Here is a 17,914-nt window from a genome sequence, read left to right as displayed (position 1 = left end):
GAAGACGGTTGTGGTAGTTCCGGGTATTAACCTGTGTGGCGCGGGCGCTGAGGCAGCCATGTTTGTTAAGGGAAGGAGACCCGAAGGAAGCTTCTAACTTTTCTTCCGGTTGCCGGATGCTGGACACCGGAAGCGAGCCCTAGAATTATGGCGACCTCCGCGACGTCGCCGCACGCGCCTGGTTTTCCAGCTGAGGGTAGATGCGGTTACTATGTGGAAAAGAAGAAACGGTTCTGCAGGATGGTGGTGGCCGCAGGGAAAAGATTTTGTGGTGAACACGCTGGAGCCGCGGAGGTGTGGTATCGCCCTACTCTCTCAAGAGTCGGAAATAAGTATCCTGGTCCTGTCGGTGCTGGAACCCGGCCCCTCCCCTCTTTGACAGCTTTCTGCTTGTGTCTCCTGGATTCTCCAGCTTTCACTTTAATAAACCCAGTTTTGCCCTCCTTGCGGAGCGATTATGAGTTCTAGTGATGAGAAATTTTTTATTTTTCTAAGTAAAGCGCCAGCAGTGACCCATTTATCTTGATCTATTTATCTCGATCTTAACTCATGGTAATGCTAGGTTTTAATTTTTACCCCAAGCTACCGCTCCGTCTTCCTGCTGGAAAGTGGTAGTTTAGAAAAAGTAGTGATTGAAGTCCCAAAGGTTTCACTAGTTGTGTTCTAATTGTTATTTCATGAAAGAGAAGCACTTCTCGTGAATGCGGTTGGAAGAAACTTTCTTTTAAAAATTTAGACTTGAGGCCCGGCGCGGTGGCTCACGCCTGTAATCCCAGCACTTTGGGAGGCCGAGGCGGGCGGATCACTTGAGGTCAGGAGCTCGAGACCAGCCTGGCCAACATGATGAAACCCTCTCTCTACTAAAAATAAGAAAATCAGCCGTGGCGCGAGCTACTAAAAATAAGAAAATCGTGGTGGTGCGAGCCTGTAACCCCAGCTACTCGGGAGGCTGAGGCAGGAGAATCGCTTGAACCCAGGAGGTGGAGGTGGCAATAATCCAAGATCACACCACTGCATTCCAGCCTGGGTGACAGCCAGACTGAATCTCAAAAAAGAAAAAAAAAATTTTTTCGACTTACAGTTTTTAGGAATGCAACTTTGCTGGAATGGGAAGGAAAGATTTTAAAATATATACGAATTGACCTTTTACAATTGAGAACAAGGCATACAATTTTGTTTGATAATTATGCATATAAATGTACTATCAAACACTTTATATTTGTATATATGTATATTACTTTAGGATATATATGAGATGGGAAAATAAAAACCAGAGGAGCAAAATGCTCATAGGAAGAGAGCATGTCCTTATAGTTCCACAGAACTATAAAGAATAAACCAAAGCGATCAGCATCAGATTTCATGCTTCTGAATGTTCAGTATTATTTGCATTATTTTATTTCTTAAGGAATTTATTCTTCTAGACAATATCCAGTGCAGATCAGTCCCCTGACCCCCTTCATCTGCCATTCTCCATCATAGTTGTAGTCTACTTCCTATTTTGTTTTGACTGGCATTTACCAAAAGTGAAGCATACTGAAACAAGGACATTCTTGTTTTGGAATATGGGAGACGTGATTTGTTGTGGGAACTCTGAATTATGCCCATAGTCTATTGACTGGTTTTGAGGGGACTGGCAAACATCCCTTGTTGAAGAATGAGAGTTATGATAGGAGAAGGATTTAGACTCCACCTTATCCAGATATAGGGAAGGTGAATACAAATAGTGATGATAGTAGAATATGAATAAATCCTTACAAGCTGATTAGTATTCCTATAGAGGAACGACATGTTGTCATTAGACACTTGAAGAGAGACCGCAAAACATCAAGTGGAAACACTTTTCATGACTACTATCTCGTTTTAAATTGTGGCTATCCTCCTGAATCTGTAATTTATGATGTAACTGGATGTTGTGTTTCCATCTTTTTTTCTAAGTGTCATATATAGCTGTGATGACACCACTCATTTTTACCTAGTGGTTCTCGACTGGGACTGATTTTGCCTCCAGTGGACACTTGGCAAAATGAAGACATTTTGGTTGTCAAACTGAGGAGTATCACTGACATCTAATGGATAGAGACCAGAAATGCTGCTAAACCTCCTACAAATCACAGGACAGCCCCCTGCACTCACCCCCTCAAAAGAATTACCTGCCCAAAACGTCAATAGTGCCAAGATTGAGAATTCCTGTTTCTAAATTCAACTAATAAATTTTAAATGTGCTTTTTTTTTTCCTATGCTACAGTTAGGCTCTGGGGGTTAGAATAGTCTTTTACATGGAGGTTAGGATTTAAAGTCAGCAATAAGGAAGAAATTATATACAGTATTTTCTTTTTCTTCTATTGAATATATAGTATTTTCCAAAAAAAAAAAATTTCTTAGCTTTCCCATGAAATTCAGTGTGAATAGCTTCATGGACATGCTGAGAGGCACATTCGAACAGAAATAAATTTTTAAAAGAATAATAATAGCAGACACTTAGTCACCACTTACTCTATGTATAGCACTGTGCTAGGCAGTTTTGTTTTGTTAACTATTAGCTCACTTAATTTGTTCAAACCTTAGAAGGTAAGACATATTTTTGTTCTCATCTTTCAGATGAGGCAGTAAGCCTACCTAACTAAGGTCATAGGGATCGTAGCTGGTAGATAGAGCTGGGTATCATACCTAGGCAGTCTGGCTGGCCTGTGTTCTTAACTGTTATATGACCCCTATTTATACAGATTCATGTGGAATATTGGGTAGAATTGCCAACATTATCAATTTTCCTTTCTTTTTTCCCAGTTCATATAGTCATGTGCCACATAATGACATTTCAGTCAACAACAGACCACATATATGATGGTGGTCCCATAAGGTTATAATACTGTATTTTTACTGTACCTTTTCTATGTTTAGATATGTTTAGATACACAAATACTTACATTGTGTTACATTTGCCTACAGTATTTAGTATGGTAACATGCTGTACAGGTTTACAGCCTAGTAGCAATAGGCTATACTATATAGGCCAGATGTACAGTAGGCTATACTATCTAGGTTTGTGTTACTATACTGTACGATGTTCTCCCAATGACAAAATCACCTAAAGATATATTTCTCAGAATGTATTCCCAGTCATTAAGTGATGTAACTTAGGAATGAGTAGGATGTAACTGATAGTAAAAAGTTGCAAAGCCAGTAAAATATGGCACATCCAAATGGTTAAAATGCCATGTTCCATTGTTTCTAAGAAACTTTATTTTTACATTTTAACATTCTAAAATCAGGATACATCTTAAAATCCATATGTCAATGGGCAGCATTTTCCAAAAAATGATTAGTATGTGAGGCAATACATGTTAATTAGCTTGATTTAGCCATTCCACAATGTATACATATTTGAAAACATTATGTTGTATTAAAACCATACATAAATAATAGTGTATATTATTTTTATTGCCATAAAAATCACAATTACTTTTGTACCAACCTAATATGTGATAAATATATACAACTATTTGTCAATTAACATGAAATAGGCAGCATTTTTTTCTTTCTTGGTTGTGCATAAAATAGTCATACATGTAATAGTTGATGCTATCTTAGATTTCAGACACCATATGTAGGCCTTCTCTATACCCTGTTTGAAGCTATAGACCCTTGTTTGTCCAAAGCAGTATTTGTTCATATGTATTTAAGCCAGTACACTGGAGAGTTTTTGTTAAACCCTTGGGACCTGATTTTGCCAACTTTTCATTATGTCCTTGTAAGGTTTCCTTACCTTGTTTTGAGATTACAGAGACACTGAAGTTATATCTGGTATCTGTAAGCAATAAACTTGATATTTTATTTAAATAAATGTATCTCTTAATTTATTAGGAAGAAGATGCTCGGAAAAGAATCCTGTGTCCTTTAGATCCAAAACAGTAAGTGTGGATCAGATACGGGTTTTTTTTTTTGTGCTGGAAACAGTAATTGGCACAAATCTCATTTGAAATAATTTTCTCTTTAAATTTAGCACAGTATATGAAGATCAACTAGCAAAGCATTTGAAAAAATGTAACTCAAGAGAGAAACCAAAACCTGTAAGTGTTTGATCAGTAAAATTGAATGGTGAAATGTGGTATGTAATGCCTTGGTAGATGCTGCACATGGAATGTACTTGTTTCATAGCTGAGGAACCCAAGCTCAGGAAATATAATTTTTTTTTTTTAAAGAGATAGGGTCTCACTCTGTCACTCAGGCTGGAGTGCAGTGGCGTGATCATAGCTCACTGCAGCCTTGAACTCCTGGACTCAAGCAATCCTCTCACCTCAGCCTCATGACTAGCTGGGACTATAGGCAAACGACACCACACCTGGCTTATTTTTTTATTTTTTTATAGAGACGGGGTTCTCACTGTGTTGCCCAGGCTGGTCTCGAACTGCTGGTGTCAAGCAATACTCCTGCCTCAGCCTCCCAAAGTGCTAGGATTATAGGCGTGAGCCACCAAATCCAGCCAGGAAATACAAATATTTTTAAATTGGGTAGTAGGCAAACCTGCCTGACTTTTGTTCCATAAGTAGACATTTATTTATTACACTGTACAATAAGGGCTGCCATGTGATCCAGGAGGTGACACCATTTCTGTCTTCCAAGGGTGCTTGGTATACAAGCTCCCTTGAAAAGGTAGTCTGGGAAAAAAGATAATCAGTGCCTCTGCTTCTAAGACTCATAGAAAATCGAGACTTATGGGAGGATGTCTTGCAATAGCACCGCTCAGTTACTTTGACAACAAAATACTCCCATTCATTTCCAAATGCCTCCCAGTTGAGAACCACTGGGCCAGATGGCATAAGTTTAGAAAGTATTTTTACATTAAGATGGTGTAGAAGAAAAATGATGACCCTCACCACCACCACCTACTTAGGACTTAGCCCCTTTAATAGAAAGAGAGAACATTGGCTTTGTTTGCAAATATCTTCCTTACCTAAGTTCCCGGTTTCAGTTAAAGCAAGCACGTGCAATATGTGTTCAGAGAAAAGTTTGAGAGAATAGATAAATTTATTAAAAATGGAAACCCTTGGTTGAGTTTCACTGCATACCAACACACAGTGGCAAGGAAATGGAGAAAAGCGGTGGAATGATGAGACGAAGAAAGAAATGCAAAGCAGTATTTATCTGGTTCACTATGTAGAGTAGGACACTTGGAACCCAGGTAAAGGCATATCACTATTCTGCTTTACTTTGGGAAACTGGTGAACAATTTTTTAAAATTTTGTATACTAAATAAAAGTTAGTTGGTTATAAATTTCTCCAGTATAAATAGTTTTCACATTTAAAAATCTAATCTACAACATAAGTTACCTGGAGCACTCTTGGCAACCATTTTGAACTAAGAGTATATCAAATTCTAATACTTAACAGCTAGTTTTCTATTACAGTTTTTTTCAGTTATCCAGTAAAACATTGTAATTCCTGCAGTAAAACATTGTAATTCCTGCAGTAAAACATTGTAATTCCTGCAGTCTTCACTCATTCCACTCAATCACCAGTTTCCATTGCAAGCAACACACATTCTGTCCATATAGGTAAAGCTAGCAACACACAATCAGGATGTTACCTTTCTGCCTCCATGTAACAAAAGTCCATTTACTACACATAACATAATGTCCCCAAGAGTTATTTTCACTTTTGAAACAGGATTTGTAGAAACAGTACTTTTTCATTCATCTAGATCCACACCGTTCAGTATGGCAGCCACTAGCCACTTATGACTATTTAAATTTGAATTAAAACTAAATAAAATTAAAAATCTAATTTCTCAGTCACACTAGTCATATTTCAGTGGCTACCATATTGGCCAGAGCAGATGTAGAACATTTCCATCATTGCAGAAAGTTCTGTTGGACAATGGTAATGCAGATCCTTACCTAGAATCTGTATTTCTGAAGCCAGACTAGAAAGATTTCATTATGTGTGTTTGTTTCTTTGTTTATTTTAGAAACAGGGTCTCCCTATATTGCCCAGGCTGGTCTCAAATTCCTGGGTTCAAGGGATCCTTCTGCCTTGGCCTCCCAAAGTGCTAGGATTACAGGCCTGAGCCACTGTGCCTGGCTTCATTACATTAATTTAAATAGTGTGACAGGACATTTATATTTTCAAGTTTTAATTAATATTTTAAAATAGAAGAAATCAGACTTATTGTTATAATATCTTTGTCTTATCTGTTTTTGGTCATGCTGCATGTCTGATAAGCAGCATTGTGTAGTTAGTACTTTGCTGTTTTTACTTTAGCACTATAAGACAAAATTATTACAGTTCTCAGTGTATGCTGTCAACAGTCTAGGCTGTAGAACTTTTAATAAGTGTTACAAATGAATTTCTTTAAACTGTAAGTGCTTATTCAGATAATCACCTCACTAGAATATAAGATCCACGAACACATATTTTTGTCACTTTTGTTATCTACTGTGGTGGAGTGCCCAATACCTAAAGCAAACTAGGGCCCAGAGTAAATATTCAATAGTGATTTCATGAAGAAATGAATGGAGGAAGGGAGGATGGCAGGTACAGAGCAGGGGATAAAGGGAAGAATCAGTATTTTAGTTTAATTTTTGTGAGCTACACATTATTAACAGTTCTTTTATGGTTTTGTTTTTGTTAAGGATTTCTATATTCAAGATATTAATGCAGGCTTAAGAGATGAAACAGAAATACCTGAACAATTAGTAAGTACATTGACTTAATATTTAATTTTAAAAGATATTTATAAGCTCTCTTCATGATGTGAATAAGGCATGTTCTAATTTTTGTCTCAAGTCTGTTTTTAATTTAGAATGCATTTTCCTGTAGACTTAATATTGTTAGTGATGGTTAGTTCCTAGACCCAGACCAGCTCATGCCCCATAACAAAAGAAGCTACAATATGGCCCTGAATCCCCTTTGATTCTTGAACCCTTCTGAGCCTAGACTTGTTCTTGACCTTGAGGAAGTTAGGAAAATTAAAGTAGCACAGCAAAGACGGAGTAGAAATTTAGCAGTTGGACAATTCTGATGGCAGCTTAGGGAAAAGGCTTGATAGAGAGAAGAGCCTAAGCTGTCATGGGATTTGCCCAATTGGTAAACCTCTACTCGGTCTCTCTTATGCTACTTTAAAGCAATTTTTGGCTACATTATTTAGTTTTATTTTTGTATATAGGTTCCAATTTCTTCTCTATCTGAAGAGCAGTTGGAAAAGTTAATTAAGAAATTGAGAAAAGCAAGTGAAGGTAAGACTGCCTAAAGTTGCAAGTTCAATTATTTTAGAGTAATTAGGTGGTATATGAGTTGATACCATTCTGGTTTAAAATATGTTACTACTATTGTTCAGAATCCTACAATTACATGTTTGGCTGCTTAAGCTGTTGTGCTTATATTTGGCACAGGCTTGAATTCTACACTTAAAGATCATATTATGTCCCATCCAGCATTACACGATGCACTTAAAGACCCTAAAAATGGCGATTCTGCAACCAAGCACCTGAAACAGCAGGTATGTTTAGGCTATAGTAACTACTAAACATGGCCTTTGTTCATTTGTTAAAACTGTTTTAAATGTAATTATTAATAAGATTTTATTTTGTTTACCTTTGAGGGTGCCAAATATTTCCATTTCAAAAATATATAGAAACATATATAAAAAATTGAGGGCATGGATGTGATTCTGAGTACCGTATATTAAATATTTAAAGGCAAGAGAGAAAAATTTTAAGTCAAATACAAATTATCAATGTAAACATACTGCCTTATGCAGAAATTACCTTGCTGTTTTCCCATTTGAACCAAATGTGTTTACTCTAGTTTATAAAATAATCTTGTGAAGTTTGCAGGCTTCTATTTTAGGTAACATTGAAAATTTAAAGTTACTTGGTCCAAGAAGATGCTTTGTTGAGTTTGGAGCGGGAAAGGGAAAATTATCTCATTGGGTTGATATTGCCTTAAAAGATGCTGAAAAAGTTCACTTCATCCTAGTGGAAAAGGTGACCACAAGATTCAAGGTAAGTGAAACCATTGCTCTGTGTTAGTAACCAAACTTGTTTTCATTTTTTGTATTCAGGAAAAAAGTGATAGAAACATTTCTTAAAAGAAAGGAAAGGAATTTTCTTTATCTGTTTGTTGTAGCTTTTTATTAGTTCTAATTGTATTGATAACTCAAACTGAAGGTGAATTTTTTAATCTAAGTTTTGATAGTCCATTGATCTGAATTCTTAAAATTATTTGCAGAGACAGGAAAATATATAGAAAGAGCCAAGCTCAAGCTAGGAGTTAAAAGTCTTGGGCTCTACTCCTATCTTTGCCACTTGCCCTTCATTCATTAAACAATTTTTGAGCATACTGCCAGGCCCCACCCAGGCTGAAGTACAGTGGCAGGATCGTGGCTCACTGCAGCCTTGACCTCCTGGGCTCATATAATCCTCCCATTTCAGCCTCATGAGTAGCTGGGACTATAGTCCCATGCCACCATGCCCAGGTAATTTTTAAAAATTTTTTGTGGAGACAGGGTCTCACTTTGTCGCCCAGGCTGGTGTTGAACTCCTGAGCTTAAGCCATCCTCCCACCTTACCCTTCCAAAGTGCTGGAATTACAAGTGTGAGCCACTGTGCCCAGCCACTTTATTACTTATATTTAGAAAAGAGACCCAGGCAAATACATAAATGATTGTAGTGAAGTGTTAAAATACGAGAAAGGTCTGCACAGAGTACAGCATGGTTTCAAAGAAGGGAGTGACAAGTTCTATTGCAGGGAAGAGATGGAGAATGACTATGTAGAAAAGGTGATGCTTGAACTAAATCTTGAAAGGTGAATTGGTGTTTGTTAGAGAGTTTGAGAAGCATTCTAGGAAGCAAGAACAGTGTAACCAAATACCTGAAATAACAGGAAAATATGGAAACATTCCTGTTTAATGGGAGTACATGGTGCAAAGTAGAGTTCAGCAATGATGGGACTGGAGAGGATGGCTAGCCTATAGAAGGTCTCATATTTTATGCTAAGGAAGGAGTTTGACTATGCTGCTGTCTGGTGGGGATACAATAGAAAAAAGATTTAGTTCTTGGCTTTGAAGAAGCTTACGTCTAGTGGAGTAGACATATAAATATTTGTGTTCAGTACGCTAAGTGTGTTTTGATAGTGGTAAGTACCCAATCCTATGGGAGCATGAAGATAGAGCACCAACCTCAGTCTAGTGTGGGTCATAGAAGTTTTTGTAGAAGTGACAGTTGAGATGAGATTGAAATAATATGTAAGAGTTGGTAAAGTAGAAGGAAATTTTTCAAAGTTTATCCTAGCAGCACCATTAAAACTATATTAGAAGAGTCTGATACTTAGAGAGATTAATAATAAAGATAATTTTTGTCCAACAATCCAAGTAAGAAAGAGGCCAGAGCTAAAGCTATTGCATTGGGATGGAGAGGAGGGCAAGAGTATGAGAAATATTAAGATGTTGGAAGCCACAAGAGTTGGTGATTTGTTAGTAATTGAATATGAGAGATAAGGAGTAATTCTGGGTAGGATTTTTATGGCTTAGGTGACTAAGTGGTGTTCTTTCCTGAGATAAGGAATGAAGGAGGCACAAGAGGAAGGATGGTTTTGGAGACAGAAATAATGAGTTCAGTTCTGAATGTGCCCAGTTTGCTGGTGAAGTAGAGCTTTCTAGTGCACAATTGAGTATGTGTCTGATGCCCATTGGAGAGGCCTGAGCCACAAATGTAGATCAGCAGGTCGTGGGCACATAGGTATAGATTAGAATGGTTGTGATCTTTCAGGAGAGCAAGAAGAGGAGGGAACCAAAAATAGTACACCAGGAGTGACAAAGATAAAGGAGCTAGTAGACAATCTTAGATAAATCACTTAAGATCTGTGAACTTCAGTTCCTTTGTCAGTGAATTGGGAATTTTTAGGGTTAAAGGAAATAATGTCTATGTAATAATTGATAAACATTTTCAAATCTTTTTTAAAAAGTGTGATATTTTGAAGTTCTCATCAAAGAATGTACAATCTTAATTTTTAAATATGTTCTGTTGCTCTGAATTTTGAAAACCAATAAAAATCTTTTTATTTTCATAAAGCTTTTTTAAATGTAAGAAGTGATTATTACAATAATGTTCTGTTTGTGCAGGTGGATGGAAAACACAGAAAGAAAAATTCAGTGTTTGAAAGACTTCAAATTGATATTCAACACTTGTGTTTGAGTAAGTTGTGTAACTTTCCATTGGTCTACAAATAAATCATAACTGTTTTAAACTCTGAGGTTGCTTAGAAATCCAATCATGCAGAACTGTGCTTCAGGGAAAACAGTCAAATCAATCCATTGTTAATATAGAATGTTTTATATAATGTTTTTAAATAGATGTAAATTGAATTAAGGTTGAGAATTTTAAAAATTTTCAGTATCAAATGGAAATGAAGTGTTATATTAGGGAAGAGTTTAAAAGTTTTATAATATGTACTTATGTTGTTTCTTTGTCCTGTTTAAATTAATTTTGAGTCTGTTCAAACTATAAACTAGCCTTCTGCCTGCAGTTAACATGACTTTACCTAAACCATGAAAGAAAATGAGATATTTCTCTGCCTAGCTAATGTGTAAAAGATACTTCCTAGAATTTTAAATTGTACAAAAGAAGTCATCACTGTGGGATTCATATTCCATACACAAAACACACACAGACACATACACACACAAACTCCTCAATCAACCTCTGTAGTGCCCTTTTTATACCTTTTCTATTTTTCAGATTATCCAAAGAAAATAATGCAAACATATCTTTGCAACCTCTTCCATTCACCAATTTTAATCCAGCCATGAAAAGCAACCCAGCATTTGTATAGAAATCAATGTATTTAAAATTATTTAGCTGAATATATTAACTTTCTGATGTTATGAACCCTAAACAAGTTCTTATGTTATATGTTGGGTTCCATAAAGTGATAATTTTTGTTTGAGTCTCTTTCAGGCTAAAATTCAGAGACTCTAATTAGTTCTTTTGGAAGGCCACATTAATATGTACTTTATTTCACTAGACAGTTAATTCTCATTTCCATTTCAGACAAGATTCCTGTGCTAAGAGAAGAAAAACTACCTGTGGTAGGAATTGGAAAGCATCTGTGTGGTATGGCAACAGGTACGTAAACATACTGATAATGTTTACATTAATGCATTAAGTTTTGGCCTAACCTGGCCCCAACCATTTCAGTGGTCTCTTTTGAATAGATATCTTACGTTTACAACTCAATAATCTTTATAGAGCACTGGCCCTGTGCTTTATTAGATGCATAGCTTTCCTATTTATCTGCTCATTTTGGCCATTTTGCAGGATGAATTAAGAGTTTTGTATGTAAATACTGCATCACATTAGACCTTAAAGTTCTTTGGGTTAAATTTCAACCAGAAAAGGAAAATAAGACCATTTATGGAAACTGTATGATTCCACCTAGAAGCTACTGATTTTTTAGAGTAGTTGCTTAGAAAGAACTCAGAAACCTCTTCTACTAAAAGACTATTGTGTTTCAGGATTCTGGGGAAAAAGAAAAAAATAAATGTTAGACAAAAAAAAAAAATCTAAGATGTCTTGTCTTAGCACTTTGATCCATCAGATCTAGCATGGTAAAGTGGAAACAGCATGTGCTTTAGAATCAGATAGTCTAGCTTTCAGCTTTGTTGTGTAACCTTGTCAAATTACTTAACCTTTCTGAGCTTTGGTTACCTCATCTATAAAACAGAGATACTAATATATTAATAATTTACTGGGTTGCATGTAAAGTGTCTGGCACATAATAGTGCTCAATAAATGTTAATTATTGTTACATCATGTTCCTAACTTTTGCTAGTTTCATCATCTACCCATATGGATTACTTGGAGCATCCATAGATATTATTCATATTGGCTGGAAATGGCATTGAGTACTATATATTTGTGTTGGCCTTCATAGTTTTTAAGACTATAGTCATGTACAACATAACGATGATTTGGTCAACAATGGACTCATATATGACAGTGGTCCTATAAAATTATACCATATTTTTACTGTACCTTTTTTGTATTTAGATACACAAATACCATTGTGTTACAGTTGCCTACAGTATTCAGTAACATGCTGTACAGGTTTGTAGCTTAGGAGCAATAGGCTGTGCCATACACCCTAGGTGTGTAGTAGGCTACACTACACCATCTAGGTTTGTGTAGTACACTCTGATGTTCCCACAATGATGAAATCGCCTAATGCATTTCCCAAAACATACACCAATAGTTAAGCAATGCATGACTGTACTTTTGCATACCTTATCTCATTTAAGCCTCATAAAAGTCTTCTAAAGTAAACCAGTTCCATCCTGGGGGTAGGAGGGAGTACACTCTTTTGACCTACAGTGGCCATTTCTCATGTTCCACATAATTTTTTCCCCTTGATTCACTGTATCTGAATCCTCCTTTTGTCTCTGCTGCAGTTGCTTACCCTTTTTGAAATTCCATTTTCTTCTCTTTTGCGATACTCTTATTTCCTGGTTCTTCCCCTACATCTATGCCATTCTTCTGTTTATTTCACAGTCTCCTTCCACTTCTGTCCTTAAAATACTAATATTCAGGCCAGGCACAGTGGCTTATGCCTGGAAACCCAACACTGGAAGCTGAGGTGAGATGATTGCTTGAGGCTAGGAGTTCAGGATTAGCTTGGGCACATAGGAAGACCCCATCTCTACAGAAATTTGTTGGGCACGATAGCTTGTGCATGTAGTCCCAGCTATTCAGGAGGCTGAGGTGGGAGGATCACTTGAGCCTAAGCGTCTGAGTCTGCAGTCAACTAGGATAGCACCACTGCAGCCTGGGTGACAGAGCAAGACCCTATCTCAATCGTTCAATCAATCTCAGACCCATCTGCTACACAACTAATGTGTCTTTCCCTTTAAACTCTTCGGTACTTCCTGATATAGTCCGAACTCTTTGACATAACGTTTTAGTCTCAATCTGGCTTCAGCCTTCCTCTCTCTACATTCCCTGTCTCCTACTTTGCTGTTCAGCAACATCAAAACCCTGTGTGCTTTTCCATAGACTGTACTATTTCTACTATATCTGGAATTTCACCCCCATTCACCTACTCACCCAAACAAAACAACTGGTCAATTTTTACTCATCCTTCACCTCAGTTGTCACCACTCTCAGGGAGCTCCCTTAAATAAGATATGCCTCCTTGGTGTTATCATAATACCCTCTGCATATTTTTACCTTGTGGTATTTTAATTATCTGTTTATATATCTAATTCTTCCACCATGCTCTGAATTTTTTGAGTATATGGTATATACTTAATACAATGCTTGCTGTATAACAGGAACACAGTGAATATTTGAATGAATGAATAATCTTGGCTACCAATTTGCTGTGTTTCCTTGTCCCTTTCTGCATATGTGGCTTTGTCTTTTAAGTTCTTTATAAAAGATGAATTGAGATAAATTGCTAAAGCTCCTTCTAATTCTGAAATAACTTAATTCTTTTTTTTTTTCTTCGAGACGGAGTCTCGCTCTGTCGCCCAGACTGGAGTGCAGTGGCGCAATCTCGGCTCACTGCAACCTCCGCCTCCCGGCTTCAAGCGATTCTCCTGCCTCAGCCTCCCGAATTGCTGGGACTACAGACTCGTGCCACCACGCCTGGCTAATTTTTGTATTTTTAGTAGAGACGGGATTTCACCGTGTTAGCCAGGAAGGTCTCCATCTCCTGACCTCATGATCTGCCCACCTCAGCCAGCGTGAGCTACTGCGCCTGGCCTGAAATAACTTAATTCTTTTAATAATTTATCTGGTTATTCACATTTCTGAAAATCACTTACTTAAGTCAAATATGAATAAAACAATGACTAAATGTATTTTGTCAGAAAATAATAGTTTATGAAATAATAGATTAGCTATCACTTTCTGCAAATAATGGGTTTCTAATGTTTGTTGACTTAAATTCATATATTGAATTAAATTTACTAGTGAAATATCAGATCATTTAATAGTCATTTGTGATATCTTAGGGTAATAAAATTTTAAAATATGTATATGTTTTTGATTGAACAGACACAACATGACAATCTAATGATTAAGAAGATATGGGTCCTACATTTTGGGTCTTTCCAGTATTGTCAACAGTGTAGGAGTTTTCGATGGGAAATAGCCATAGTCATCAAAAATCCATTTATTTAGTTTTAAAATATACTAAAATATTTTCATTGTAATGTGGAGTACATCTGCCTCTTAAGTTTGTGTATATTAATAATTGTATCCTCAGTGCTTTGCACATGAAAGGAATTCAGTAAATGTTTGTTAAATAAATGAATAAATACAGTAAGGCTACTCAGTGAGGCCTGCTTTCCAGATTCTGTTCTGACGCCCTCTTTTCAACTCTTCAGTTCATCACTATTTGCTATGAGCCTCTTCAAGACAAGCATCTTGACCTAGCATCAACCTAAACAGATTTGTCTACCCTTCCTCCCTTCCTTCCTTCCTTCATTTTTCCTTTCTTAAACTAGAATGTAAGTGTAGGTGAATAAAGTTTTCCTATACAAGTCATTTCCTCAGCTAAGGTAGGAAAAGTGAGAGACAATTCAGGTAGTTGGGTAAAAGTTCTTCAAATTGTAGATCTTAAGCTTCAGATAGCTTTATTGGGAAGTAGGCTTTATGCAGAATAAATCATTAAAGAAATTGAGAAGATAGAAGAGCAAATTTGAATGAAGTTGATAATTCATGATAGTATTATTACAAATATAAAGCTGAGTAGGTTTTTGCTGTTTTTATTGTTGGGTTTTTAAAAACAGTACTGCTTAATAAATGTAAAAAGTATTTATTTTTAAAGATGATGTGGTTTGGGGGGGCCACATAATTGTGTTTGCAGATCTTGCATTACGATGTTTGGTTGAAACCTATGCTGCCAGTTTTGAGGAAAGGAATGAAGAACCTTTAGCCAAACGCATAAAGAATGATAAAACAGAAAAAGAAATTTACACTTTGGCCAAGGAAGGAAATGAAAAAAATGTCCCAGAGAAGTGGAACCCTGTGGCTGGCATTGTTATTGCACTCTGTTGTCACCACAGGTGTGATTGGAGACATTATGTGGGCAAAGAATATTTCAGGGCTCTAGGCCTTGGAGCAGTGGAATTCCACTATTTCCAGCGAATGAGTAGTTGGGCAACTTGTGGGATGCGGAAAACATCTTTGGAAACCTCAGATAGTACCACAAAGAGGCAAGATAATCAGAATGATGATAGTGAAGAGCATGATGATGGAGGATACAGAATCACAGATGATGGCGCTGATTGTTTGCCTGGGTAAGAGACTACTTTTGTAATGCATGATACTAAAGGAGAAATATTATATTATACTGTACTTTAGATGACTATTATCAACAATTCATGAAAATTTATTTTATAATCTAATTTTAGAATAAGCTAAAATATACACATCTTTTATTGTGGTCATAAATATAATGTGTCTTGGAAGCATGGGACAAAGTACTTAGTACATTATGGGTTAGTTAACAGTCTCAATAAATAGTGACAAAAATAATTTTTTATAAACTTTTGCAAAATTTTAACAATGTTTTGTGTGTGTTTATTCAATTTAGGCTTCTTAGTGTTGAAGAAAAGAAGAAAATAGGGCATCTTTGTAAATTGCTGATTGACCAAGGTCGAATCCAGTATTTGCAGCAGAAGGGATTCAGTCCTGCTTTGCAGTACTATACAGACCCTCTGGTGTCTTTGGAAAATGTTTTGTTAACTGCTTTACCAAATAATTCTTCATCACCAGAAACAACTGCTTAATGGAAAAGAAATTTGAGCATCATCTGTCTTCCACCAAAAAAATTTTTTTAATTATATTTTTATATCAAAAAATATATACTTTAAATAGCAAATAATATGAACTTTAAAAAATGCTGTGGCCTCATTAAACTTTGGTAATAGCTTTTCTTTTTACTTCAGAAATCCAAACATTAGAGAATTCACCAAAGTAATCCTCTTTAGAAGGGCATCTTGAATTATATTATCCATCCGTATTTATGGAGATTGGTAAAGTAGTTGAACCGTTGACTTGGTGATCTGAAACATACATAACATGTCAACACATAATTAGCGTATTTCTGTTTGTATTAATTTTGGAAATTTATCTTCCTTTGATTTTATTTAATATTTTTTATTTCTTAAGTTCAAGAGGTAGTGATTGATTGTAACAAGGGCCAATCTGAGAATTTGACTTATATGTGGACATTTTTCCCTACAGATCTGGAAAGCACAATTGTGATTTTCTCAAATGCAGACAATTCAGAGATATTCACAATTAATAAACACAATTAATTAATGAAGTCACCTTCAAATTTCCAGAGCCATACATGTATATATTGTCAGAATCTGTCCATGACAAACACAAAACTGAAGAGCTGTTTTCAAAGAAAAAAGATTATTTCACTTAATTATTTTGTTGGATAATTGTCTAGTTAGAACTTCCAAAAAGATACTTACAAACATAATTCACAAATTTGAAATAACTTCTGAAGTTGATTAGCTATCTCATATCTTTTATCAGGTCATTTTTTATATATGTAGGCACAAACAAGTATGTTCTCTTCTGTTTGGGAAAATAATTTGGAATAAAATAAAAATTAGATAATGAAACCAAAAACCTTCTCAAATTTAGGCCTTATTTAACTCATGACTGGTTTCTATGCACAAGAAAATACTAAACCAAATATATGGTAGGACTGTTATTCTCTTCTGCATCTTATCCCTATTTTGTTTCTGCCTTTATTTGTAAAAATTGTCTTAATTGATGGTACATTTGCCAAGACAAAGGTTCAGAATTACTAATTTTAGATATTATGATATTCTGAAATAACTATTTTTATCCTGTAGTTCTATGATTACATGATTTGTAAATAAGAAGCCTAACCAATTTAAAATTCCTGACTTTAGTCTCATATATCTTGTCAGATTGTCTCGGTTCAAATTCCAAACCTACCATCTTCAGTTGTGCGACCTTGGGCATGCTACCTAATCTCTTTGTGCCTCAATTTCCTCCTTTTAAAATGGGGATGATGATGATAACAATAATACCTACCTCACAAGGTTGTTGTGAACATCAAATGAGATAACACAAGTAAAATGCATAGAACAGTTCCAAGCACAGAGTAATTCAATAAATATTAACTAGTAATAGTAGTGGTAGTAACTCGTGAATCTATTTTTAATAACATAATAGGCTTTGATTTTATTATCTCTTTAAGTTGTTAACTTTTTTCCCTTGTTACAAGTTTTATGTCAAGTAAAGTAGTTTGTTTAAGTTAGTTACCCATGTCCCCAATCAAGGGAACCTAAATGAAGATATATCATTAAATAATTAACCTTTTTTTATTGTGTCAAGCAATACTAATTTGTGTCATAAAATTTGTTTTGCATCACTCAACAATTTATGCCCAGAAATAAACAATATTCTACAACAGGCATAATCTCATTTATGTTTGATAAAATATACATACACACCCAAGAATTATCATACAGAAACAGTTCTGTGGCCCATTTAGCTTAATGGTATGTTTCTGACAATGGTATCAAGTACCTTAAAGGAAGATAAGTTTGTCCTTCAACATGCCAGCCTTAGGTCAGGATTATTGTTTTCCTAACTGTTAATTTGTCTTCACATATCATGAGAAAGTGACTATGTGGGATATGCATACAGCTATTTCTTGTCCTGCAGAATTTTCAGATTCAACAAACCTCTTCTTGAACTTCAGATTCACCTACACAGTTACCACAACTTGCATGTTCCACAGGTGCATCAAATTTACTGCTAAGGGCCAGGCGTGGTGGCTTACACCTGTAATCCCAGCACTTTGGGAGGCCAAGGCAGGTGAATCACCTGAGGTCAGGAGTTCGAGACCAGCCTGACCAATA

At 35.9% G+C, this 17,914-nt stretch overlaps 2 protein-coding genes across 10 annotated transcripts in view; one reads left to right on the top strand and one right to left on the bottom strand.

The window, feature by feature from the left end:
* The first annotated feature begins 112 nt into the window (after positions 1-112).
* On the top strand, positions 113-17,462 carry TRMT13 (tRNA methyltransferase 13 homolog). Of its 6 annotated transcripts, none has more exons than XM_009426170.4 (11): positions 113-294; positions 3,865-3,911; positions 4,004-4,070; positions 6,633-6,695; positions 7,166-7,235; positions 7,434-7,498; positions 7,836-8,003; positions 10,121-10,193; positions 11,049-11,123; positions 14,866-15,298; positions 15,595-17,462. In XM_009426170.4, the coding sequence occupies exons 1-11, from the start codon at positions 148-150 to the stop codon at positions 15,788-15,790; spliced, it is 1,404 nt and encodes a 467-aa protein (XP_009424445.1). In that variant the 5' UTR covers positions 113-147; the 3' UTR covers positions 15,791-17,462. The 6 variants fall into 6 exon arrangements, with proteins under 6 accessions (XP_009424445.1, XP_001160498.1, XP_054524125.1 ...); XM_001160498.6 differs by having other exon boundaries at positions 7,392-7,498; XM_054668150.2 differs by lacking the exon at positions 14,866-15,298.
* Positions 15,819-17,914, bottom strand: part of LRRC39 (leucine rich repeat containing 39) — a 30,888-nt gene continuing 28,792 nt past the window's right edge. For 3 of the 4 annotated variants that reach the window (XM_063816522.1, XM_063816524.1, XM_054668195.2), the window contains one exon: positions 15,819-16,066. In XM_063816522.1, coding sequence (XP_063672592.1) covers positions 16,011-16,066 — 56 coding nt within the window. In that variant the 3' untranslated portion in view covers positions 15,819-16,010. Of the gene's footprint in view, positions 16,067-16,486; positions 16,593-17,914 lie in introns of all 4 variants that reach the window. The other variant, XR_001707952.3, reaches the window with a different exon arrangement.

Source organism: Pan troglodytes, chromosome 1, assembly GCF_028858775.2.
Source record: "Pan troglodytes isolate AG18354 chromosome 1, NHGRI_mPanTro3-v2.0_pri, whole genome shotgun sequence".
Lineage (NCBI taxonomy): Eukaryota > Metazoa > Chordata > Mammalia > Primates > Hominidae > Pan > Pan troglodytes.
The sequence above is the reverse complement of the archived record's forward strand: the minus strand, read 5'-3'. Positions and strand labels throughout refer to the sequence as shown.